Source organism: Chelonia mydas, chromosome 17, assembly GCF_015237465.2.
Source record: "Chelonia mydas isolate rCheMyd1 chromosome 17, rCheMyd1.pri.v2, whole genome shotgun sequence".
Taxonomy (NCBI): Eukaryota; Metazoa; Chordata; order Testudines; family Cheloniidae; genus Chelonia; species Chelonia mydas.
In genome coordinates this window covers 3,617,683-3,644,298 of record NC_051257.2, presented here as the reverse complement: position 1 = coordinate 3,644,298, position 26,616 = coordinate 3,617,683, and the positions used below count along the sequence as shown (strand labels likewise).

At 42.2% G+C, this 26,616-nt stretch overlaps 2 protein-coding genes across 7 annotated transcripts; one reads left to right on the top strand and one right to left on the bottom strand.

Moving 5' to 3' along the window:
- SHPK (sedoheptulokinase) lies at positions 1 to 22,332 on the bottom strand. Of its 4 annotated transcripts, none has more exons than XM_043531198.1 (7): positions 22,236 to 22,332; positions 11,950 to 12,091; positions 7,295 to 7,478; positions 5,014 to 5,166; positions 3,591 to 3,766; positions 2,768 to 2,968; positions 1 to 1,680 (listed from the first exon to the last, which is right to left on the bottom strand). In XM_043531198.1, the coding sequence occupies exons 2-7, from the start codon at positions 12,086 to 12,088 to the stop codon at positions 1,286 to 1,288; spliced, it is 1,248 nt and encodes a 415-aa protein (XP_043387133.1). In that variant the 5' UTR covers positions 12,089 to 12,091; positions 22,236 to 22,332; the 3' UTR covers positions 1 to 1,285. The 4 variants fall into 4 exon arrangements, with proteins under 4 accessions (XP_043387133.1, XP_027675996.1, XP_007057718.1 ...); XM_027820195.3 differs by lacking the exon at positions 22,236 to 22,332 and adding an exon at positions 13,451 to 14,071 and having other exon boundaries at positions 2,858 to 2,968; XM_007057656.4 differs by lacking the exon at positions 22,236 to 22,332 and adding an exon at positions 13,451 to 14,069.
- On the top strand, positions 14,006 to 26,598 carry CTNS (cystinosin, lysosomal cystine transporter). Of its 3 annotated transcripts, none has more exons than XM_037880521.2 (11): positions 14,006 to 14,368; positions 15,110 to 15,192; positions 17,279 to 17,357; positions 18,600 to 18,684; positions 18,801 to 18,901; positions 19,989 to 20,120; positions 23,191 to 23,290; positions 23,379 to 23,498; positions 24,357 to 24,527; positions 24,978 to 25,095; positions 25,580 to 26,598. In XM_037880521.2, exons 1-11 carry the CDS (start codon positions 14,313 to 14,315, stop codon positions 25,708 to 25,710), a joined length of 1,176 nt encoding a protein of 391 aa, XP_037736449.1. In that variant the 5' UTR covers positions 14,006 to 14,312; the 3' UTR covers positions 25,711 to 26,598. The 3 variants fall into 3 exon arrangements, with proteins under 3 accessions (XP_037736449.1, XP_027675976.2, XP_043387136.1); XM_027820175.3 differs by lacking the exon at positions 14,006 to 14,368 and adding an exon at positions 14,415 to 14,604; XM_043531201.1 differs by lacking the exon at positions 14,006 to 14,368 and adding an exon at positions 14,619 to 14,637.
- The last annotated feature ends 18 nt before the right edge of the window (positions 26,599 to 26,616 follow it).

The following is a 26,616-nucleotide window of genomic DNA, read 5'->3' as shown; positions in this document are numbered from 1 at the left end:
TAATATGAAATCACTTTATTTACTTCCCTCTCTCTCTAGTAAGGAAATGCATGTCCAACTTCTCCTGGATGATAAAATAAAATACAAATGCTTTTACCTTAAAATAAAGGAGTGGGTAGAATGATCAGCGAGGTGCTTTAGGACCATGGCACAGGGGATAGAAACCCAGAGACTTATGGCAAGCTCACATGAACAATGCTCAAAACTGAAAAAAGATTTTAATCCAGCCTGCAAATTGCTATGCCAAGGCTCAGTTCCTTCCAATATATAAAAAGCAGAGAGTTATAAACTCCTTAAAATAGAACATATCAAGGAAACCTGAAAGGACGTTCTTGGGCTGACACACGTGAGCACATTTCACCTCTCACTGGCAACAAATGATTGTACTTCAAGTCACATTGCGGTAAGAAGAGAGGGGAACGGATCTATCAGGAGGGTTACCATAACCTTTCTAGAACAAAAGAAAAGCCAAATGAACCATCTATTCAAATATCCCGCCAATGCTGGATGCTTCAGAGGAAGCTCCACTCCACACACACGAGTGTAAATAACCGTGCATTAAAACATAAACAAGAGAAATACCTTCCTGACCCCCCAGCTGGTAACCAGTTGGCACTCTGAAGCGTGAGCATTGAAGTCATTTATGAGCTAGTCATGAATCTAACTTGGATCAGCAGCAATGTACTTCACTGATCCTATCACCTTCCCTCCTATATGCTTTTCTTAACATTTTATTGTTACTTAAGAGCCAAAAAGGTCCTCAGCCCTTCAGAGAGAGACTCTTCAATGCATAACATATGGTAAATTATTATTTTATTTGTATTACAGTAGCACCTTTAGGCTCCATTGTGTTGTATACACACATATATGGAAAGAGATAGTTTAACCACAAAACATCTCTAACAATGGCTACAGATACCATTACCAACAGACACTGGCTCTTCTTAGCCATCACAGGCTTCTTTCCTAAAAGGAAAATAAGCCTGTGATGAAGTATTATCTTCAACCCAAATGTAATGGAGCTTTTCCCTTCACACAGCCAAATTTCATATGGTAAATTGTTGCACAATTAGGAATGACAACATAAGAGCATGCAGGGCCCTGAGTACATTTGGAACCAGAGAGGGACATTAATGCAAACTGTTCTTCTCCATACTGAGTGGAATGGTAGATTAAAAGCAACGTCAGGAATGATGAGGAAACAGAAAGAAAGTGTTGATATGTCCAGAAAAAAAAAAAACTTTGTATCAGACAATCTATGACTGGATTTGATGAACTAAGGATTTTATCTTCTGTGCAGCATCACCATAGCAGCGCCTACAGCTGCATCCACATCCTTTCCATAGATCACAGGAAGTGGAAAAGTTTTCTCCACTTCTTGCTTCAGCACCTCATTCCTGGAAAGGGCACTTCCACTTCCCAGAATTCTCTTCACTCCTGCCTCTTTCAGGTGTTGAAATGGCAACATGGAATGCAGATTCTGAATGATCCCATGGCACAAAGCTCTGGTGACGTGACCCAGAGAGAGCTCAGAAGCAGCGATACTAGTCACAGACGCCAGTTGCTCAGGCATGTGCCTTTCTCCAAATACAGTTGGGCAGATTGAGAGTCTGGTAGCATTTTGGGCCAAGGCTGCGTTGATCATTTGTGTATAGACACGGGACTCTAGAACGTCATACCCTGCCAAAAGGAAATGGTGTTACTAATTTTGTCAGCCTGGTGTCCCTTTCACCTGTCAGAGATGAATGCTGGAGGCTTAAAGTATGCTAATGATGCTGGGTGCTGTTTCAGTGGTGTATGTTGGCTCAACAGAACACTGTGTATTTGGCTTCTCCTGTCCCTAAGGAGATCACTTTTGCAGGAATACGACTCTCCTCATCCAGAGTATTTTGATCCAAGAAGTCTTTTCTGATTATAAACACTGCAGTTCTGATAATGGAAAAGTTTTCTCTGAAACATTAGCTATTGGCTCAATTTAAATGAAAAAGCAACAGTAAAGATAATTTTGCATGTTTGGAAACTAACCAGCTAGTGACCTTTTCTTAATAGGGGCAATCAGCACAGACTCCACCTCCTATACTGACAGTGCAAAGGTCACTCAAGCATTGGTTGGAAGGGTTTTAGAATTTACTGTTGCACTGAGACAACTCAAGGGAAGGATATCAAAGAAGTTGTGACAACACATTTTAAAGCACTTTGGGGAAATGACATGATTGTCTTATATGATACTGCACTAAACCTGGCTCTTTAAAGTCCATTAGGCATTTAAAGTTCTGCGAAAATTGCAACTCAAGGCAATTAACATAATCAAGTCACTCTTTATAGACTCTATGAACATGGAAATTAGTGACTGACTTCTGATTTATTGACCTATAATTTTTCCTTTGAAAATTTTTCCTTCTGAAATGGAACCCACAAAGATATTCTCACTCACTTAAGTGCTTGAAACAAAAATAAAACCAAGACATAATCCAAATGCAGGTTCCAGTTAGTGTTGTTCTCAGCGTGTCCCCTAATTGTTGTAGGAAATTCTAGCACTACAGTGGGAACAAATCGCGTGCTTCATGATTTCTGCTCAAATGACACATACTGTACAACAGTGGTTTTCAACCTTATTTCATTTGCAGACCCCTAAAAAATTTTGAATGGAGGTGCAGAGCACAGGTTGAAAACCACTGCTGTACAAGACTTGCTGCTTTGACTCAGTCCCTCATATCTTGCTGACCAACTCCCATATTAAGCTGTGTCTATCCCCAAAATACTTTACCCAACTCCGCCATCCAGCAGGCCAACATATCCACAAATGTTGCCAGCACATTTCCTCCGTTGAGTGATGCTGCCACTGCCAGATAGTTACCATCGAAATAAGGAAAATAGGCAACAGCTGACAAGGAATCTGGTGTCTCTGGAGGCTGGAATCCCAAGGGCATGGGGACTGTCAGCTGAGCAGAGGTGCTGATATTGAGAACTGCAACACAAGAAAGAAAAGTTTTCATCTTTTAGCAAGCTACCCTGAAAGAGGAAAATAAGTTATCCACATACCGTGGTGTTGAGCACAATATAAATACCGAGCTAGGAACAACAGTCAGGCAAAAAAAGAGTGCTATGGTATTAATGGAAAAATTTTATTAGTCCTTTCACAGACTAGAAACTGGTACTCAGACCTATTGAAAGGTCTGACAGTAGAACCTCAGAGTTACAAACAGCAGAGTTACAAACTGACCAGTCAACCACATGCTTCATTTGGAACCAGAAGTACACAATCAGACAGCAGCAGAGACAAAAAAAAAAGAAAAAAAGCAAGTACAATACTGCGCTAAACCTGAACTACTCAAAAAAATAAAGGCAAAAGTTTAAAAAAAAGATTTGACACGGCAAGGAAACTGTTTCTGTGCAACAAATTAAGATGGTTAAAAGCATCATTTTTCTTCTGCAGAGTAAAGTTTCAAAGTTGTATTAAGTCGATGTTCAGTTGTAAACTTTTGAAAGAACAACCATGTTTTGTTCAGTTACAAACAACCTCCATTCCTGAAGTGTTCGTAACTCTGAGGTTCTACTGTAGTTGTTGTGTCCCAGCCGTATAAGAATACCTGCATCAGTCCTCTCAGTCATACAAGAATAAACAGAGCACTGGAAATCTCCGAGAGCAATTCCCACTTCCGCTCCCTTTGGTATTCCATGCCAGTCATGGGGCATCCTCCCAGCAATGTCACCAGGGTCACCCACTTCAGGAAGCAAGTCAAGGGGAAAGCCAGATTCTCTCAAACTGCAACCAAAAAAAAAATATATATATATAAATATATATACATACACACAGATGGATTAGTCAATACGACAGCATGCAACCTGGCTATGTGAACATCCCTGAGGTCACAGGCTAGCCTGACCATGTGCTTGTGGCTGCTGGGTTTACAGACTCTTTTGCCCACCCAATTAGCTCTGCCTTGGACAAATTCAGACTTCTAGTTCCATTGGCTGTGTTGGCTAAAAACTAAAACAGCCTTGTACAAAATAGCCCAGAAGAGTAAATAAATCCACCTACATTTATACTTGATTTGATCTAGCAGGGATCACATGTTCAACCCACCAAAGTCACATAGCCAAGCAGCATGGTAAGGGACAATCAAAAGAACAGAAATATAACCAATTTTCAAGTGCCAAAGAACACTGACTCCCAGGAAACTCTCATGCAGAGGGTTAGCATGTCAAAAACAAACCAGAAGATGTTAGCTACGACAAGCTTCTTAAACAAACTTCAACGTGAGTATAGGCTACCTCACTACAACTACTACTTCAAGTCAGAAAAAGCTCAGTGAGCCAAATCCAAGGTTCTGTTACCCTTTCAATGGGCTAGAAAATATTTTACCTTCACTGTTAGAAGATCTTTTCACCCTGGAGTCGTGGCCCAAACTGATCCCTGAAATGTATAGGGCCCTGGACTCCACCCCCTGAAAGAGCAAGTCATTTTTAAAAAAAGAATAAAACTGATGTCTCATCAGATGCCCAGTAGCCGGACACCTTTTAAATGACACTGTGAGGAAATTTTAATGCTTATGACAGAGCTCAGCTGAAGGCACTAAAGAGTGAAATTCTCTTTAACCAGCATGTAGATATAGCATGGACAGTACCATGTAGATAGAGCATGGACAGTTGACCCACTCTGTCCCACCGCTGTACCTCATCCATGACCTAGAGAGAACCCCAGCAGGAAGGAAGCAAATAATTCAGTACCCATGGCCTCTTTGCTGAGCCAGCCAATAATGCCTTCTCTGAGGGTTTCTAAAAATGACAATGCCAATGACTGCCAACAGTGATGAGGTTTTATATGATATACTTGCCCACCACAAACTGCACTGAGTCACACAGACTCATCCAGCAAAGAGCCAAACAACCATCAGAGATAGCAGCTTTCAATCCCCCTTCCTGGGCTATAATCATACTTATGGTCTACAGGAGTATTCACCCCATCTGGGACAGACAATAAATAAAATCCATTGGATGACTGTCACTTACATCTCAGTATTCCAGCTTTTACTTCTGGAATTAAAATATCCCCAGCTGGCAGCATTCTGGACGGACATCAATGGCCTTTCCAGGTCACACAACATGGCAACCACATAGTCGTGGATGGTACCAGCTGCATCAAAAGGCTTCAGAAATTCTGGGCTATTTAACAACAAAACAACAGCTGCTTTGTTAAACGTCCACTTGCCAACCATTTCCATTTGTAGTTGATATTCAGGACAAAACTGGAAACACATGACAAAAGAAACCTTCTGGAAACATATGTTAATTAACTGAATGAGAGAAATCCTTAGAAAACAAGTGTCCATTAGCACTGGTTAGGAAACATTTTTTCCTCCCCACAAAAATACGTTATACTACAATAATTGTTTTTGTCAAAAACTTTCTTCAAAGCTTTTTGGATTTTATAGAAAAAACAAAAATCCGAATTAAGGAAAAAAAATCATTTTTGGCAACTCAAAAATTTCATAGAAATCAGACATTTCCCTGCAAAAATTTGTTTCAATTAAAAAAAAAAAAAGAAAAGAAAGCATTCTTTGTTGATAAAAAAAAACCTTTCAAGCAAAAAATTTCAACCATCTCTAGCATCTACCTCCAACACTGCAGTTACTCCACTGGCACCTGGTTTTGAGGCCAATAATACAATTAGATCTTTGTAAATATATTTCCAAATATTCTGAATAGGGTACTTGAGGTTTACTGTAAAAATGATTTAACAGTGAGTGTCTGAGGGAAAACAAAAACGCTGCTTATTGAAGAAAAATAGAAAAAATTGAAAAGTGTGTCTAATGTTCTTCAGTGAATTGTTACTTTGCAATAAAACTTAATTACACTGTTGCAGATGAGTATTGCTGAATTCCTAGCTGTATATAAAAGGAAATAAATAAGGTAGGTATTATCTCTTTTCTTATCTTTGCCATGAAAGTCAAATGATGCAGAGCAGTATTAAGTAAAGACAATGAGAAATAATTCCTAAGGCTCCTTAATATTAGTAAAATATTACATTGACTCTGTCCCATCAGTAACTGCATCCTTTATAAAAAACAAGATTGCTTCTATCACTCCAGAGAAGTTTAGAAACACGCAGAATCTCACAATTAAAATTGCATGGAACCAACTATAAAGACTGCCTCAGTGATCAAGTCCTAGTTTTTCCATAGAATTGGATTTATGGTGTGTTACCATGCATAATACTCACTCCTACAGGAAGATGGGGGAAACAGTTTTAACACACAAGTTCTTTGTGGCAAAGTGCACAGCTGCAAAGCCTGTTATAAAGAGAGAAACAGCAGCAGACTTGCACAGAGATGTCCTGCTCTCAGCTTTGGAGCATCTGAAAAAATCTTACTTCCATCTAGTTGAATTAGAGTGCTCAATATATGCATTAAAGCAAAAGTACCAAGGATGAAAATAACAGTATAAAAACAAGTGTGGAGAGATCAACCATGTTCCAGATACCATCTAAACAAACTTCAGGAGGAATGCAAGATCAAGAGAGTTTTTTATTCCTTTGAGCAAAACGGAACTCCTACTTGATGTGGAAGATGGTGACAGTTTGGGAGATGTAATAGCTTATTGAAGCTGAAGTGATTTCAGAATCTACACAAAGGTTTTGTGGATTCCACACCCTGCTATGGCTAAAGGCAAGTTGTAAGTGAAAAACTGTCCCATGCAAAGCATGTGACAACCCAGCAGATTATGTATAAAACCTCATCAGAGGCTTGGTAGGACAGCTTAATGCCTAAAAGGGAAGGGAACAGCAGCTAATGTAGGGCCCAATTTTCTTAGCATGTTGCGGGAATTGGCCAAAAGCAACTCCCCCAACAGATTTTAGATTTTCATAAGTATATATAGGAACTATGCTTAAAGCACAGCTATAGGGTTCAAATTATATTAACTGATGATGTTTCCGTTCATGTATAACCAGAGCTGTTTCTTTTCTTGTTAAGTGTTCTGTGGTATTTTTAAGTAGAAGGATGAGAGAATATCAAACTCAGTTGTATATGGTTAATGTTTAATACTTCCATTTGAAATGATCTTCAGCCATTTAATTAATATTATGATTAAAGGGAAGTTCTGCTTCATCTCACAGGTCTCCTCCTGCTGGTGCATTATGACAGATAGGAAGAAATATACAGCTGCAGACCCTGAACTGGTATTAGCCTTCTACAAGAACACTGACTGGCTTAAATTCCAGCCAAGAAACTGCTAATGAAACGGCATGATAGAGAAAATCTAATGAATACAGCTGAAGTTACAGTGCTTCTACCTGTTCTTCAAATACCAGTAGATTGTGGCACATCCAAATCCTGTAGCCACGCTTAGATGCGACTGTGGTTGAGGAAGAGAAGAGAGGAAACTGCTGCTGCAGCGGCCATCTTGCCACGTAATCAGATGACTGACTTCTCCAGGCTGAAAGGTGTGACCAGTTCCACTCTTGGCCCATTTGCAACCTGAAATCGGCAGTATTTGAGAAGCACAGCATAATTAACTGCAGTTTGTCTGGCACCTTTCAACTCCTGTGACTCAAAATATTCTACAAAGAAACACATTTAACACTTAAAAAAAAAAAAAAAAAAATACAGCAGTACTGACTCTAGTCAAACTAACCAATCATATTTTCCAGCCCTGAATAATCTGCCACAAAGCCAGTTACCCTGAGATGAAGAAAAAAAACATTCTGTACAGAGGCTTTATCTCTGTCCTCCTAGCACCCATAATATCCATACGAACAGGCACAGATCGAGATAAGACAGAATGTGACATCTTAAACTGAGCATGACCCACCAAAAACATGCAGCTAAGAACTGCCCTGAGAAGTGGGGCAAAAGGCTGCTAGAACCGCACTGAACTTTTAGAACTGCATGCAAACGCTACACGTTTTTATGCCGCTAAATGTAAATGTAGGACATCTAGGAACAAAGAACGCAGGCCGTGCTTACGGGGGGACGGACGGACTCTATCCTGGGAAGTAATGAATATGAGCTCCCAGTTAAACGTGGTGGCCAAAAGGGCGAATGCAATCCTTGAATGCATAAAGAGGGGAATCTTGAGTAGGAGCAGAGAGGTTATTTTACCTCTGTATTTGGCACTGGTGCGACTGCTGCTGGAATATTGTGTCCAGTTCTAGTGTCCACAAGTTAAGAACGATGTTGATAAATTGGAGAGGGTTCAGAGAAGAGCCACAAAAACAATTAAAGGACTAAAAAAAAAAAAAAATATCTCATAGTGACAGACTCAAGGAGCTCAATCTACATAGCTTAACGAGACAGTTCAGAGGGGATTTGATGACAGTCTATAGGTATGGGGAACAAATATTTGATAATGGGCTCTTCAGTCTAGCAGAGAAAGATATAAGGTGACAATCCAATCAGTGGAAGTTGCAACTAGACAAATTTGGACTGGAAATAAGGTGTAAATATTTTTTTTTAAACAGTGAAAGTAATTAACCATTAGAACAACTTAAGAAGTGTCATGGTGGAGTCTCCATCACGGACAATTTTAGCAAGATTGGAAGTTTTTCGAAAAGATATGCTCTAGGAATTATTTTGCGAAAGTTGTATGGCCTGTGTTACGCAGAAGGTCAGACTACACGATCACAATAATCCCTTCTGCCCTGGAATCCATCAATCACTTGAGCCCAAATTTTAAGAGTATGACTTGGATGTGTCATTTTCTAGCCTTGAAACGTTGGGCTCAATTTCATACAACAGATAGCTCATGAATATGTCTATTTTTTAATACAAAGTACCACTTACATCTGGTATCGGGGGGTAGCCGTGTCAGTCTGTATCCACAAAAACAACAAGGAGTCCGGTGGCACCTTAAAGACTAACAGATTTATTTGGCCATAAGCTTTCGTGAGTAAAAAACCACTTCTTCAGATGCATGGAGTGAAAATTACACATGCAGGCATTATAGAATGACACATGAAGAGAAGGGAGTTACCTCACAAGTGGAGAGCCAATGTTGACAGGGCCAATTTGATCAGGGTGGATGTAGTCAACTCCCAATAATAGAGGAGGAGGTGTCAATTCCAGGAGAGGCAAAGCTGCTTTTGTAATGAGCCAGCCACTCCCAGTCCCTATTCAAGCCCAAATTAATGGTGTTAAATTTGCAAATGAATTTTAGTTCTGCTGTTTCTCTTTTAAGTCTGTTTCTGAAGTTTTTTTGTTAATGTATAGCTACTTTTAAATCTGTTACAGAATGTCCAGGAAGATTGAAGTGTTCTCCTACTGGCTTTTGTATGTTACCATTCCTGATGTCCGATTTGTGTCCATTTATTCTTTTATGTAGGGACCGTCCGGTTTGGCCAATGTACATGACAGAGGGGCATTGCTGGCACATCACTTATGTAATATATAGAAAAGTTATATATGTAAGTGATATATAACTTATATATCACTTACATCTGGGTTTATCAAGCAATAATATAAATATCAACAGGGACATGTAACCACCAAGCAGTAAAGAGTACATGGCATCCTAGCTCTGTAACACAGCCTCATAGAGAAGGTGGACTGCCTTCATTCGGATTTATATTGATTCAATATTCTTTTTAGCTTCATTGCCAGGGTAATCCCTATCTTGTTCCTTTTAAATACAAAAGGTAGGATTCTGTGCTGTGCCTCACAATCCTAGGCCACCTGGAGGGGCCAGTCTAAATTATGCCAGCCACCCAGGGCTGCCCAGAATCTCCACAGTGCTGCATGCTGATGCTCCACTTCTGTGCCCTCAACCCCACTTCAGTGTGTTCCCTACACTGGGCGTCGTGAAGGAGTCCTAGGAAGGCAGCTTACAGGTGTCTTGCACAGTTCCTGTGCTGGGGAAGTTATCCCCTGGCCAGATAGAGGGCTTTTATGGACCCTTTACACTGCTCCAGCCCTTTTACACAGCATAAAGGAGCCACAGTGGGAGTGAGGCTCTCACCCATAGAAGTTAAGCCGTACTGGCAGAGAGGGAGCTTATACCAAACATGGCAGAAGGCATCATTCTGTGACGGCCAGTGCCTCCACTAGTCTGAACTGAAACTTTGATACAGCTCCTGAACTTCACTCTCACACAGAGCAACTTTAAACAAAATGTAAAAGTTATAGTATTATGTGACGCGTCCAAAGTCCATTTCTGTCTTATTTCCTTTTCTTTGATACCCATTCCTTTAAGTCTGTTTCAACTGTATTTCCACTTCATCTATTTTCTAGTTTTCAAATTGATTCTAAGAACTATTATTAACCACAAAGCTAACCCTAAATGATGCCATTAAAAATGTAATTTGCAACATTGAGTATGCGGTTTCACTTAATCTACTCAAAGTAGTGAGAGCAAACAAACATTCTCCTTCATTTTGTTGAATACAGCAATTTAAAACGAAAAGTGACATATAGCTTTCTGAAATGAAATATTAAACACATCCACATGAGAATTTATGCGGCTGATGGAGTCATGAGGTTTTGTTATGCAGCACTCATGAGACAGCTAGAAAGTAGGCAACAGACCCATGAATCCATCAGTCCTTGGATATACTCCTTGGTGATGGTTTTAGTATTTAAAATAAAATCACAGCGGTGAATAGTTCAGGATCTCTTAAAGCAATTGAGATCCTGCCAATATCTGACAGACAATGAGCAGTGCTTTCAGAAAATCAGTTTTATGGTCTACAGCAAATCTCTGCTTCAACTACGGAGTTCAACATTAGCTATTATTATTTAATATTTTTTATTATTGCCTATAGGTGTGCATTTTGAGCTATAGAGAGAATAAAGACATGGAACCAGATTCTGAAAGTCAGAGTAATGCCACTGACCAAAATGGATTTACACTAGTGTAGCTGAGAAAAAAATCTATATTATAATCCCTGCCCTACAGAGTTTACAATCTAAGACCCCAATCTTGTAAACAAATGCATGCAGCTACACATTTACTTGAAAAAAGAAAAGGGGTACTTGTGGCACCTTAGAGACTAACAAATTCCTTTTCTTTTTGCGAATACAGACTAACACGGCTGCTACTCTGAAACCTGACATTTACTTGAGTATTTGCAGAATTGGGGCCTATGTGAATAAGTCACAGAGGTCGACTTGGTTGCTTGTGACTTGGATGCTGATCCTACAACTACTTACACATGCAGAATTGCATTTCCATTTCCCCGATACTCATGGAGTCAACAGCAATAAGAGTGTTGTGCGTCTGTCACCTGTGGCTTATCAGAAAACCATTTCATTTAATGCTTTGGGCTTTTTAAAAACATCTGACATCAATTCAAATATTTATTGAATTTCACTCCGCGTATTTTGCATTCAAACTGGAATCTTTAAAAACAACATTCCAGAGCAGAATGGGTAATGCTATGTACATTTCCATAAAGTGTAAGGCTAGCTAACTTTCCACAGCAGGATAGACTCAGTAACCTCTGTACTGAAGAGGAATTACTGAAAGGTATTCAGACAACTCACTGGGAAACAACTAGTATGGGATAAAAAGAGTACTGTGTGTTCCATAAGCACATTTCATTTGGTAACAAACAGAGGACAATTGATAGATAATTGTAAAGGCCCAATTCCCTTCTGAATCCCAATCCTGCAAAACCTTCCGCACGTGAATAGCCCTATTGACTTCACTGGGACTACTCACATAAGGATTCACAAGATCAGATCCTTAATTAGTATGTCAACAAAGAACATGGTTAAACAGAATGAGTGGTTGTAAATGACTGTCTACTACAATTAAGGAGAAATGCATGTTTAACAGGACTTTTTCTGACCATTATATTTCATAAAACATCAAGATGTTTTATGGCAGTTTTCTGCAGATTATTCCAGAACTAAAAATGATCTCCAACATCAATAGACCCATCTTCCATGGCTTCTGCCATTTAGCTTCTATACTACAATATTTATAGCAAACATGTCAAAAGATGGACATTACCTTGGTTTGTTTTCCAAAACACAACCCCATGCATTTGTCCTGAAATACCAATGCGACTAACCCTTTGAAGGTGCTCCTGGGGAAAAGCCGCAAGACATTCATTCAAGGCTTTTATTATTTTCTGGACATCTTGCTCCATTCCCTGCAACCATAAAATCAGCTATGAGGGTGTTGAGACATAATCTACTAGATTCATGTACTGCATTTACTTAACCAGTGAAACAGTAGCTAGAAGTGAACACCATCTATTATTTAGCTTAACAATATACTGTTACTATAGCTGAATTACCGAGTTACTACTACATAGTTCAAAGTTTCAGCACACACTAATTTAGATGATTTGTGGCTAAATAATATACATTAGAAACTAAAGTTTAATTACCCACACACAAATAGATATGAATTATTCTATTACCATATAATTTTGATTGTATAAACAAACAAGATGTTTACCTGCTGTTATTATAATTACTTATTATTTGTATTACTGTAGTGCCTGTCTTCACTACTAAAAAAGTCAAGGCCTAGGATCGTAACAAGTCCATTAAGAGCATAGAGATGTACCTTCTATCTTTCTGCCCTGGTTTTTGCCAGGTTGTATCAATAGACACAATGGACCAGAAGCCCCTTAAGATGAAAGGATCTTGTTGCTTCTTTCTAACACACCATGCCCTAATTAAGCAGTGCTCTGATGAAGTTAATGATTGTATCCCGAAGTAAAGTGCAAAATGGGCTAGGGCAGTTTGCCTCTGTTCCCTGTGAAGCAGCATCACATACAAGATCAAGGTGCAGGGAAAGATCTATTTTAGGTTTTTCTAAGGTTCTGATAAATATGATCTAAGTATCTGGGCTTTCTGCTGTTTTCTAGATTCTCAGGCGAAGTACATAACTTGGGTTTGGGCTGTAAGTTTCACTCGATCATGCTAGAGCAAAGACTGCTACGGCAGCTAACTATGGTGCCATTTCAGAAAGTGCTCAGAGCTATGTCTGTTTTGAAACTCCACAAATCATTAGGAAAAAAAAAAAGTATTCATTGCCTATAGTAGAGAGACAAGGTGGGTGGGGTAATATCTTTTATTGGACCAACGTAATAAAATATATTACCTCACCCACCTTGTCTCGCAAATATCCTGGGACCAACACAGCTACACAACCACTGCACACTGATTACAGGACATCCAGAAACACTAATTCTGTCTTCATTTGACTTAACCATTTAGGTACCTAACCACTGATTTTTTTAAAAACTGACCCTTCTAGAAACAGACGGTCTTACTCTTACTTGGCTTGGCTTTTTCATACAGCACAAGAGAAGTTTTTTAAATTAGATTTCAGATATACAGGAAGACACACATGCCTCCTTTCCCTTTTTTCCTAAAGAGCCAAGCGGCATCCTGCAAGGCATTAAAACAACGCTGATAAGTCATTGAAGCTGACATAACATGGTGGCACAAAGCTGAGTTGGTAAAACACAACACCTCTGTCTTGAGCTCTCTCTCACCTGTGCTCCAGCTGCCGGGCTATCAGCCTGGGCCTGTGTCTCCCTTGAACAGCTCTGGGTCACAATTTGCCCTTGCGCTGTCTCTACGACCAAGGCAGCCTTCACTGAGGTGGTGCCCAGATCTATGCCCAACACACACACAGTTCCCGGTGCGGCGCACGGACTCAGCCCTATAGCCTGGTTATCAGCCATCACTTGTCTTGTCCGGTGGCAGCGGCCACTTCCTGCACCACTGGGATGCGTTCAGTCCGCCTGCTGCCCAAGTAAACGCCCAGCACAAGGCAGCAGTAAGGGACCGGCGCAGAGACTCAGCCTGGCTCCCACTCTCCAGCCCTGCTCCCTGGGGTGGCTCTCGGTTACTCGTCTCTCCACCGGCAGGGTGCCCAGGTCTCTGCCCTACGCACAGGCAGCACCAGGGCACAGGTCCAGCTGGCTCCGGGCTCCCATGGCAGGCCAGGGCTGGAGGGCCTGGGGCAGCAGCAGCAGCCGCCTGAGGGTTAAACCCAGCTCCAGGCAGGCTTGGGCTAAGCCCTGGGCTGCGCTGACCCTTGAACCACAAGCAGGGAGCCGCTGCCCGAGTAGAGCCGGGGGGAGGGATGGAGCCTCCATCTTGAGTGTGGCAAGACGCCCGCCCGCGACCCACGTCTGGCGCTTCCCAGGGCCCACCCCCAAACAACCCGTATCTAAAGAGTTTTAAACGATACTTTAATTAAACCAAGAGCGAGACACCCCCCCCCCCGGTTCATCGCTAGCACCCCAGCACGAGATGCCACACCCAAGATGGCGGTCGGGGGCGGCCATTGCGGCTCTACGGCACGCGAGAGGGAGCCAGCGGGAGGCCTGATATAGGCGGTCGCCTCACATGAGAGGAAGGAGCCGGCAGAGCGTCAGTCGGACAGAGCGGCCCGGCGGTAGCGGGTAGGCCTTTCTCCAAGGGGCTCGTTCTACCTTCGGGGCGTACAGCGGAGCGGGGATCCCCCTCCGGAGGGGTGGCCCTTGAGGACTACAAGTCCCAGCATGCACTGCGCCGCGTGGCTGTGGGGACTGAGGGGGCGCGTGGGTGCGAGCCCTCCCCGCCCCCCCATCTCCCCCTCCCCCTGGCTGGGGCGCTGAGACACCCCTCCTGTTCCCCCTGCCCTACCTAGAGCGATGGGGTGGGTGAGGAGATGTGAGGGGGAAGGTGTGGGGCGGGGAAAGGGCGGGCGGGCTCTCGGCTCCGGAGCCCCCGGGGTGGGTGTGGGGCTGGGCATGGTGGTGAGGTAGGTGGGTGGGGGAAGGGTTCTAGGTTCAGGGGTCCCTGGGGTTGGTGTGGGGCAAGGCATGGTGGTGAGGGGGGCTGGGGAAGGGAGGGCTCTAGGCTCAGGTATCCTGGCCCCTGGGGTGGATGGGGGGCCAGAAATGGTGATGCAGGGTGGGCACCACGTATGGTGGTGAGTGGGAGCTTGGCAAGCTAGGCTCAAGGTGGCCCCAGCCCCTGGGATGGGTGGGGGCTAGGTGTGGAGGTGAAGGGGCAGTGCTGGGCTGGCCATGGTGTGTGGGGAAGTGATGGGTGAGATGAAGGGATGCAGGGCACAGTGGAAAAAGAGTGCTCGATGGGACTGTTCTGCTGCTGAAATTATGCAGGAGCCGAAACAAAACTTCCTTTCGTTCGCTTTGTAGCGGTCTGAAGAATAGCATGATGGTGAAAAGATGGCCACTTCTCTCTGTGTTGTGTTTTTCGCTCTCATTGCTAAAACTTTGTGGTAAGTGTCTTCCAAATAGGGAAGCTTATCTAGCTGTGCACCAGATCGGCAGTTGGTTATTTATTCGCTAAAATGGCTGTAAAAGAAAAGGGTATCTCTGCTGAAAACCAGATAGTCTCCTGTTAAAGGTGACCTGTGTGAAATAGTGGTGTGTTTATAAGGGTATTGGCTTGGTGTAACAATTTCTAATAAAGAATTGCTCCAGCTGTTGTTGTGGTGTTGGGAAACTTTCTTCCCTTATATATTTTGTGGTGACAGCGCAGCATGTCTTCTTTCATTATTGATGTAAGTGACTAGGGTAGGTCAGTAGGCTAGACTCTATAGGTTTAGTCCTCATTATACTGAAGTCAGTGATGAATTTGGTGATCCTATCTGTGCTAGCTATTGGGTTTATAGGTGCCAGAAGTGTCTACAAGATAAGACCACCAAATTCAGTCACTTGTAATATATAGAATTTTAACAAAAGATTTCTAAAAATTGCATTTAAAATACCACTTTTCCCCTTCTCCCCTAATTAAGAGGTCTTTATTCTTCACTTTTTTATAAGCTTCTGATATTAGCAGGTATGTGTGGTGAATTCCTGGGCAGGCTTTAGGCATATGTCAGAATTTGGGCAGGGGAGTGGAAAAACTGTCTGTGGGAGGTTGAGCTATACTGTGGCACTTGCTTGTGTATGAAATGTAACCACACCCTAGTCACTTAAATAAAGTGCCTGACAAGCAAGAAAAGCATAATCTTATTTCTTATATGCCTTATATGAACATTGTTGCATGGTACACACTTCAATGGCAACAGTTTCAAGCACAATAGCAAGATGTTGCTTGAGTACTGCAAGGGCAGGATAATGAGCTGAAGTTCTTGAATTTCTTGGAATTCTGCTGGGCTTGTGTCATGAATATAAAGGGAAGGGTAACCACCTTTAAATCCCTCCTGGCAAGAGGCAAAACCCTTTCACCTGTAAAGGGTTAAGAAGCTAAGAACCTTGCTGGCACCTGACCAAAATGACCAATGAGGAGACAAGATACTTTCAAAGCTGGGGTGGAACAAAGGGTTTGCCTATGTGATGCTTTTGCTGGGAACAGATCAGGAATGCAGCTCAGAACTCCTGTAAAAAGTAATCTAGCTAGAAATGAGTTAGATTTCTTTTGTTTAATGGCTGGTAAAATAGCTGTGCTGAATGCAATGTATATTCCTGTTTTTTTGTAACTTAAGGTTTTGCCTAGAGGGATTCTCTGTTTTGAATCCGATTACCCTGTAAGGTATTTACCATCCTGATGTTTACAGAGGTGATTCTTTTACCTTTTCTTTAATAGTCTTCTTTTAAGAACCTGATTGCTTTTTCATTGTTAAGATTCAAAGGTTTGGATCTGTGTTCACCTGTACAAATTGGTGAGGATTTTTATCAAGCCTTCCCCAGGAAAGAGGGTGCAGGGCTTTGAGACGTCTTCCTGCAAAATATCCCCCCAAGTGGGCTCTTTCCCTGTTCCTTGTTTAACATGCTTGGTGGTGGCAGCATAGGGTTCAAGGACAAGACAAAGTTTGTACCTTGAAGTTTTTAACCTCAGCTGGTAAGAATAAGCTTAGGGGGTCTTCCATGCAGGTCCCCACATCTGCACCCTAGAGTTCAGAGTAGGGAAGGAACCTTGACAGCTCATGTGGATCATGTAGCAATTTTAAGACCAGCTTTAAAGAGTTCTGATTCTTACAGGTAATTAGGATCCATTGCTGATCATAGCAAGAAACAATAACACTTAGCATTTTATAATTAGCTTAGAGTTTAAAGTATTTATAACACATTATACACATGCAATTAATTTGTTCGGCCCATTTACTGTTTTCAGTCTGCACTTTTCTCATTAATGTCTCAGAATTATTCAGTCACTTGAAAAAGTGCTGATGCTTACTTCCACACTGTTGCTAGTTGTCTGCCACTCTAACCCTTCCTGCTAACCACCCCTAGGAGCTCGTCTAACTGGTTTGTACTCTCAGATTGCTTTCTTCTGCCACACAGGAAAACAATTCCTCTTTTCAGGAAGGAGATAGTTCCTTTTGTAGAAATCTAAGCTTAATGTTTTTCTTTTTCCAGATGGAGCCATCATGCTCTCTGTCCCTGAAGTGGTTTCAGTAGAAAAGGGTAGCTTGACAAATATCACTGTGACTCTAAGGTAAGGTTAGGGCATCATTTTCAGTTTCTCTTCCTTTAATTCTCTGCTTTTGTTACACCCACAGGCATCAGACCAGAACAGATAATGGACAAGACTTGTTCAGATAACTAACTAGATGTGCAGGAAAGATGAGGTGGCTTTGTTCATTTAGAGCAGTGGTTTTAAACCTTTTCTCATTTGTGGGCTCCCCCCCCACCAAAAAAAAAAACAACTTAATTTAGGTGCAGGCCCCTTTGAAAATGTTAGACAGTCTGCAGACCTCCAGGGGTCTGTGGACCAGAGGTTGAAAGCCACTGTTCTACGGTTATGACTACCTTTCACGGACCCCCTAAACATAGTCTGTGAACCCCCACCACTGGAGGGTTGAAAACCACTGATTTCAGGTGAGTTTCATCTGTGTGCAGTGAGTTAGTACAAGGCCACTATTCCACTTAAGCTGCGGTACATAGCCTTCATACTGGCCCTCATGGGGATGAAAATTCACTATTGGGTAGAAGCTCAGATAAGTCTGTATTTTTGTATCAATAAGTTTTGGCTAGATGTAAGATTCAAGTTCATGTGTCCTCTGTTGAAGTATTGAATTCTGCATTTGCCGGAAGATGGACTCCGTCTCTTCCAGCTCTAACTACTATGAGCCTAACAAAAACATGCTTCATGTACAAGTTTATCTAGAAGGACACCTAAATGTTTTATAAATTGAACAGGTGTCACTGTTCCCAGAACAGAAGTGTAGCCATCTCAGAGCTGAAACACACACTGTAGCTGTGGAGTAGATATTTACTATAGTCCAGTGCTCATTTTCTCAGTTTCTCACTAATAGTGAGACTTTTCCCAAGAATGGAAAGTTCCTCTCAATGTGAGATGACTTGTGGGGAGAGGGAGGAAGACTTCAGAGAAGACTGGATTGGTGTGGTGTTTACAAAGTGGGAGGAGAAATAGGGAAATATCAGACTTTTTTAAAGGCGTTTATCCATCTTTCAAACCCCTGTTAGAATTGACTAGTGGCTGCACAAAGGGACACATACAAGTTCTATCCAGTTCAGATTGGTTTGTCAGGAAAGGACAGTATCTGTTTCTAGAGTATCATGTTGGTGCCACAAGTGATGATTAAAGTGTAAATTGTATGTGGTCCATCCAAAACAATATTGCCTAAGCTGCATGGAATCAATTCTCCCAGAAGGCCTGAAACCTCCTTTAAACACATGGATTTGTAGGCTTCGTTTGACTTGTCTATCTTCACAGTGCCCCATTAAATGAGACGTTGGTGATAACATTTAATATCACATATTCGTCAAAAAATGGAACCATTGTTGAACTACCCGATCAAGTGAGTAACAAAACTGACTTCAGACCTTCTACTAAAGCTTACAATTAGTCATAGTCTGACCTCATTAAAAACATGTGAATAGTCATTACATGTAACCTTTTTTCCTTGTCTGACAGGTAATATTGCCTGCAGGTCTAAATTCAAGCTTTCAAGTGAAAGCTAAAGATGTTGGACAAGTTACAGTTTATCTTCATGCCAGTAATGCCAATGAAACTGGGTGAGTTAAACTACTATTCAACCCAGATCATGTGCAACTCCTTGGTATCCAAAGTAGTATAATTTCCCCCACCCCTACACCATCTCCCAGTATCCTACTAATTACACTGCAAATTCCCTTGATTAACATAGTCAGTCATCTTCTCTTATCTCTCTCTTTCTCCCTCCCACCCCCCACAATGATGTTGAGATACGTGAAGTGGTACTGGTAGCTTCTGTATCTTGTATGTATCTTGGAATCATGAAACCTAACCTCCTAAGCATTCATAGGTCGGGTTCAGCAGCATACTCTAAACTACACAAGAAAAGGCTCCAAGCATGCATGACAACACTACTCAAGCTGGATACCATTTGGCCCTAAACTCCATGGGCTACTGCTTTGTTGCTATGCCTATCCTTGAATGTTAACAGCCTGACTCTCCTCTGCACACCCACAGCTTTCACAAGACTTCAGTGCAAGCCACAAGTACTTAGCACATCCACAAACCTTCCTGCTTAAAGAGTCTCTAAGGAATCATGTGTTCACAGGTGGAACTCTCTTCCTTGAGATCAGAAACTGGTGAGATGGGGAATGCTGAGTTGCATTTGCTTGTTGCCGTTAATACCACAGCTCTGCAGGATAATGCATGGTCTTGTCACTTCCTCATTTCACTTCTGCTTTTAACTGTCTTGATCATGGCTATCGTTACCCACATCACAACATATCCAGGAACACAAGACAAGCCAGATAATAAGGCTTTGCTTGCCAAGCATGAAGAGTAAAACCTTGCTGTTGCACAACAGTAACATACTAAGAGGCATAGAAGCAATAGAGGAAGATGAGAGGCTTCAGAAGGCCTGTATAAGGGAGGGGAAAATATGACATAATAGAGGAGGATTGAGGGTAGGCAAATCACTAGGATTTGTAGAAATCTTGGAAAGACCACAGGGGTGTGTGAAAAGGGAGAAAGCTTTATTGCTCTACTAAAACCCAACCCTAAATTTTGAGTAACTGACTAGTTTTCTGCCCCACAAATTAGAAGGAAGAAGTATGATCTGTGGAAAAGATCTGTTTAAAAACTGATTGATTAGTACAAATTCCTTTGCAGCCCCAGGATTCGATTCCAAGTGATTCATAGTAACATAGTGAGGATTATAGACCAGGTCACTGGCTGGATCTATTTCTTTGCCTGGTCGATCTCCTTCTACCCTCAGGTTTTCGAAAACTGGCGACGAAAAAGGTAAGGAGACTAGCTGTGAAATGTGCGTGAGTCTCTTAGCAGTGATACAAATGGTCATGTGGACTGGTTTCTGAGTAGGATGGGGAATTATCAGATCCCCCTAATGTAGTTAGTTCCCATTAAAGAAGAAAACCATACCCCATTATCACAAGAGTCCATTAACGTCAGTAATATAGCAGTTGAATTGACTAGAAATATAAAGTCTCTTGTTGCAAGCTCAAGTACCTTTCCTAGAAGGCTATTTTCCTCACAACTGTCTGAATCAGAACTCCAAGGTGCTGACCCTGCAATTGGTTTTGCCCAAATGGACCCCTGCAAAGTATCATTGAAGTCAATGGGCAGCAGGTCACATGCGTAGCTCCGATTTGCAGGATCAAGACCTAACTCACTGAAAGATTTAAAAATACTAAAAAACACTCAAACAAAACAACTCTCCTTGCTGGAGAAGTAACCTGTCGATGTTTGGTCGTTCCCCCCACCCCAGCCCTTCTTTCTCCCCTTGAGCACAATAATGGACTCTTCAGATCTTAAATTCACCATCAGAGGGAGCCCATGTAGCCTCATGAACATACTGGCAACTTTGTAGCTAAAAAAATTGAGTAATAGGGTTCAAAGAAAAATGCGCTCACTAGTATGTATGCCTCCCTGAACAGACTCATCTCGATGGAAATTAGATCATGTCTATTGTATGTGTAGGAGGGTAATTTCCCCTAGTCACAATTCTGCTTAGCTCCACAACTTCTCACCTGTTCCAATGAATGGTTATTCATGATTAAGGTATTCCATGACTTCAGTGACTTCTGCAGCAGCTAGTGCGCCTGGCTCAGAGGCAGCTCAGGCAGCCCCTGTGTCAGGCATACTGGCCACTGCTAGGGCAGTCTCAGGCCTCCGCCCCCATAGCAGCAGTTTGGGTGTGGAAGGGGACAGGGGCATGGGACAGGGTGAGGCAGGCTCTGCACGGCACTTACCTTGGGGGCTCCCAGAAGTGGCAACATCCTCCTCGCTCAGCTGCTAGTCGAAGGCGTGGCCAGGCAGCGCTGCGAGCCAATGGGAGCTGCAGAGGCGGTGCCCGAGGCAGTGCACAGAGCTGCCTGTCCATGCCTCTGCCTAGCAGCTGAGCAAGGGAGATATCGCTGCTTCTGGTGAGGCTCCCAGGTGGGTGCTGCCCAGAGCCCGCCTCACCCCATCTCGTGCCCCTGACCCCTCCCACACACAAACGCTGCTGCTACGGGGGCAGGAGAGAGCACAGAGCCAGGAAGGGAGCCAGCCCCCACTGGGGACCCGGGCCGCACGCTGCCCCCACGTCTTAGTCACAGTATCTTTAGTAATAGTCATGGACAGGTCATGGGCCTTGAATTTTTGTTTCCGTCCTGTGACCTGTCCATTACTTTTACTAAATACTTGTGACTAAAACTTAGCCTTATTCATGGTGTGCATGTATGTATGTATACTGTGGCAGCTGGAGACTGCAGCCTCATTCTACTAGGCACTGTTCAAATATGTAAAACATACAGTCTACTCCAGGGCAGGGAGTGCAGTTTTTTTGCATGTTAGACACCTAGAGTAATTTTCTAAATGCCTAATTGACTTAAGAACCAAAGACCTATTTTCAAGTCACCCAAATGCTTTTGCAAAATTTACCCCTAATCTCAATCACCTCAATTTCAGTTGCCATGTGAATAAGTTACTGGAAAGATGGGAGTGTGTTTAAAATACACACTGCAGTGGTGATGTCCCTCCCCTTCTGGGTCAGAGGGAGGCCTCACTACATCATCAGTATCACTGCCTACTATCAGGGGGAATTAGCAAACCAGGCGTTAGTGTCCTGACTGGTCTTACAGGGAAGAACCCCAAAGAGTCTATGGGCTCAGGCAAGGGCAGGGCTAACCTGTTGTCCTAGCTCTGGACGACAGTAGGCTAACACCTACCACCTGGCCTACTTTGGGGTGGGATGGTAGGGAGACCCAGGCCCACCCATTACTGGATCTGATTCTAACAATCTTGGAGTGGTCTGTCAGTGGGGAATCTAGCTGCAACACGCTGACCATGTTTCAGGCAGCACTACAGCAGACTAGAGTCAGCTGTCCTGGGCAACTTCCTCCCCTCCAGGTGTACCTAGATCGAAGGGGTGTCCTCTGTCTCCCCAGGATAGGTGGCCAGCAGCAGTTCTGGCAGCTCCCCTGCAGACACAGGTTCCTTCACGAGCAGGATGCATCTATCTCCCTCGCTGTGTCAGACCTAACTGAGCTGGAGCTCCACCTTTTATACTTCCTGTCTCATCTATCCACTTCTGGTGGGAAGGACAAGGTGGATCTGGCTCTGCCCACCTGGGCAGAGTGGGTGGTTCCTTCTGGCTTGGAGGGAGGGCACACAGCATCACTGCGCACACACTGTAGTGCAAGTGACTACATGTGAATTTGAGCCCTGATGAACTTTCAATAGCACATGAATTGGAGGGAGAATGGAACTTTAAGTGTGTCCTCCAGCAACCTAATGCTAAACCATGACGTAATATGGATGGTTGACAAGATTTCTTTTTCCTCCATGGTTGTAGAAGACACTGTATTTCTAACCAATTCATTTAGAATGCATGCCTTTAACAATGACAGGTTATCTTGCCTCTGACTTGAGGCTCTTAGTGAATGAGCAAATGATTGTCTATAAAAGTTTTAAATTCTTACCTGGAATGTGAGGACAGAACAGTGGGCAGCAGGAATGGACTCCTTCTGATGTAATGCTTCTGGTTGTGGATCTAATTTAAAATGCTATCTGATTCATTGCAGTTGTATGGAGTTGAGGCAGATAACACAGGAATATGAATTTTGAAAGTAAACTTTATTGTAAACGCTATCAAAATATATAGTATGTGTGAGGGGCAACCCTAACTGCGAACAAATTACTTCTTTTATAAAGTGGTATGGCCACACTTTCTGCTTGGGACAGTAATTGTAAAAAACACTTAAATCGGAACCTTCTAGTGCCAGAAAGTCTGTCCCTCTATGGCACTGACCATACTGCTCCGCAGATGAATCTTTACATGTAAAGTGGTGTCTCTTTCTTTCTTTCTTAGTGTTGTTGGATTAAGCTTTGACTACATAGCGTTCAACCTCACTGGTTTCATAGCATACAGTGTATTTAATGTAGGACTTTTCTGGATTGCCTATATCAAGGTAAGTGCACTTGTTCTTTCAATGAAATATTTCATTACTTGTAGAACAGAGTTACAGTAGCTGACTTGCTTGGGTTTTTAATACACAGGAGCAGTTCCTACGCCAGTATCCCAACGGAGTGAACCCTGTGGACAGCAATGATGTTTTCTTCAGTCTCCATGCAGTAGCTTTAACTCTCTTTACAATATTTCAGTGCTGTATATATGAGGTGGGTTTACCTAGGATATTCTTATAGTCCAAATGAAGCCAAAACCATTGATTATGTTTAAACTTTGAGGCAATTATATCTAGCAATTATAGGGTTCTTCATTTTCACAGCACTCTACAAACATTAATTCTCAACATCCTTCTCAGATAGGAGAATGCAACTGCCATTACAGCGGAAAATATGGGCACAATTTGTATTACTCTTACAAAGCCATGCGGAGTGGCAGAATCTGGTTTGGAATGTGGGAGTTGTTCTGGGGTTCCACTTCTGTGCTCAGTTCACTGCCTTCCCAATTACAAAATGTGTGTGGATGATCACTTACAGGCAGTAAACATGCTAGGTGGAAAAATATTCTTACTTCTTCAGGATTACCAAGTTGTGAAAGAGGGGTGTGTGTATGTGCGCTCCTTGCTCCCTCTACCAGAATGGGATGCCTTCAAGAAAGGTCAGGGTATGTGGCAAGCATGACTTTGGAAGCTTCTCTGTGCCCATCTCACATATGCTATTATGAGCATAAAGCCTCACAAATAGTCTTAATTTAGAACTGAGTAATAAAACAAGTCCCACAAAAACATTGCAGAAAGACTTTGACCCCTTCCTCCTGGATGCTAACATTCTGAACAAGATTTCCATGGGAATTGGGACTCGGGAATTGCACTGTTTTACCCTAAACCTATAACAAGCTATTATGATACTAAAACAATGTGGGGATCCTTGAGGAGGAGGGGTCAATCTAGCCAGTTCCACAATGGGCTTTGGTTGTATGTTTATGCTTAGCATTGTGCATCCTCTGGTAACTGGGGTGGGAGGGAGCTGGGTATAATGAATTCTAAATGTATAAAATGTCTTGTTTTTCAGCGAGCTAGTCAAAGAGTGTCCAGAGTTGCTATTGGGCTACTTGTGATTGCATGGATCTTCACATTTACCACACTGTTCGTGGCTGCAGCTGGAGAAATCACATGGCTACAGTTCTTATTTTTCTTTTCTTACATTAAACTGGGAATCTCACTGATAAAATATTTTCCACAGGTAAAAATTGGCACTAATGTCTCCTAACTCAGGCAGATAGCAAGAGGCCACATCCTAATATAGGAGGCTACCTGGAAGAGCACTGTAGGTTCTTTAATATGTAGTGCATATGATTCTAGAATGCTGACTATGCTATGTTAGAATTGTGAGAAAACCGATCACTTGATTGATGGCTCTTGTGCTGATTAAGCATGCAAGTAACTTGCAATGTCTGAAAACTGTAGTTTGTTAAACCAGCGAGGCTTTCTCTTACAGCTGGGGTTAACTGAGGCATTGAGAGCTCAATCTACTTATCTGAGGTCAAAATAAGTGGAGAATTCTCTATTGCTGGGGTAGAATAAAAAGTTTTGGCTTGTTTGACTGCTCGATCTGCAAAAATATTTGCCTTTTATAGGTAAAGATCAAAGGATGCAGCATATTTAAATTCACTTTGATCTGACTCCCTTGTAGGCATACATGAATTTTCGGCGGAAGAGTACTGAAGGGTGGAGCATTGGAAATGTGTTACTAGATTTTACTGGTGGAAGTTTCAGCCTCCTTCAGATGTTTTTGCAGTCTTACAACAACGGTAAGCATGGAATTGAAGTGTCTTTTAGGGCCTACATTTTCAATTAAAGAAAAACCTGCCACAAAGCACTTTCTTCCAGTCCAGACCCACTTAAGGTTGTTCCCAAACCTAGGTGTCCTGCATGGCAATACATGCAGCCATCAGTGCTATAAAAATGTGGTAAAGAATAAGTGTTTGGTTGTCTTCTAATGTAAGCTATTTAGACAGTTCTGTGTAACTATACAGCAGCACAGAATACCTTATTGCATTAACCGTACAATGTCATGAAATCAAACTAAAGTTGATGAATAACACCTGTGCTGTTAAAAATAAACCATTTTAGTAACCTACAGTAATGACAAACTTGAACAATTTATCTCATAGACCCATAACTATGGGATAGCCATTATCCTTAAAAGTCAAGGGAGGCCAAGACCAGTTTAAGTATTAAATCAGTTAATGTGGGTGACAATGCAGATTTTCAAACTACCTTAATTTTTGACAGATGAATGGAAATTAATCTTTGGAGATCCAACTAAGTTTGGACTGGGCCTCTTCTCCATCACCTTTGATGTAGTCTTTATCATCCAGCATTACTGTCTATATAGAACATCGGGCTATGAGTTTTTGAACTAAGACCCCACCCTGAATAGACAACAGTATGGATTTATTGGCTTTACCTCTATACTGGCTGAGGGATTGCCAGACTACTCACCAGGTATCCACGTGAGTAGTGCGAGAGTCATGCTGTTGTTTATAATTCCTCTACAGTATAGGACTGCCATGAACTTATTTTTTTGCTTAATGGCAAATGCCTTAATGGATATTCCATTAGCCTACCCCTTGCAGCTGGAAAAGATTTGCAACCCTAGAAGCTAATTCCAAGCCAGCCTGTCTTGAGCTGCCCTAGTAATAGTGGCTATCTTTGACCAATACGGCATTCTGTGTGGGGGCAAGGAAAGAGCTGGGCTTCCTTCAACTGAACACAATTGGAGGGTGAAAAACCGAACCAGGTACCTTTTATAAAGTAGTGACCAAGAAACAGGTTTTTTTTGTGGACTGGACAGTAAAATCTAACTCTGCTGCTGCTGACTTCATCTTCTCCCAAACCAAGTTGTAAGTGGAAGGCGGCGGCTCAAGAAAAGACTGCTTGGTAACAACAGATACTTACTGTTACAAGTAGGTACAATGAGTTAATGAAGTCACTAACCAAAAAGCATGAAGACCAGACCAGCCTTCATCAGACTTAATCTCACAGCACGTTCATATGACCGTGTCAAAAGCTGTACCTAAACATTAAATAAAAAAAACTTGTGATCTCTGCTACTGTATACCACCGAGCACTTTCAGTAAAGGTACTAAATCTAGTGCCAAACTTCTGAATATTTACTGCACTAAGTTGTAGAGTTGTTCACATTTGGTTCCATTGAAGTGCCTAGTCTGTGCTGTTAATGCAAGGGAACAATTTTATGTTAAGTCTGATCTTGTTGTTCAATAGCTTAATGATTAAAACTTGTATTAGTTTTTGTTTCCTCCCTTTTT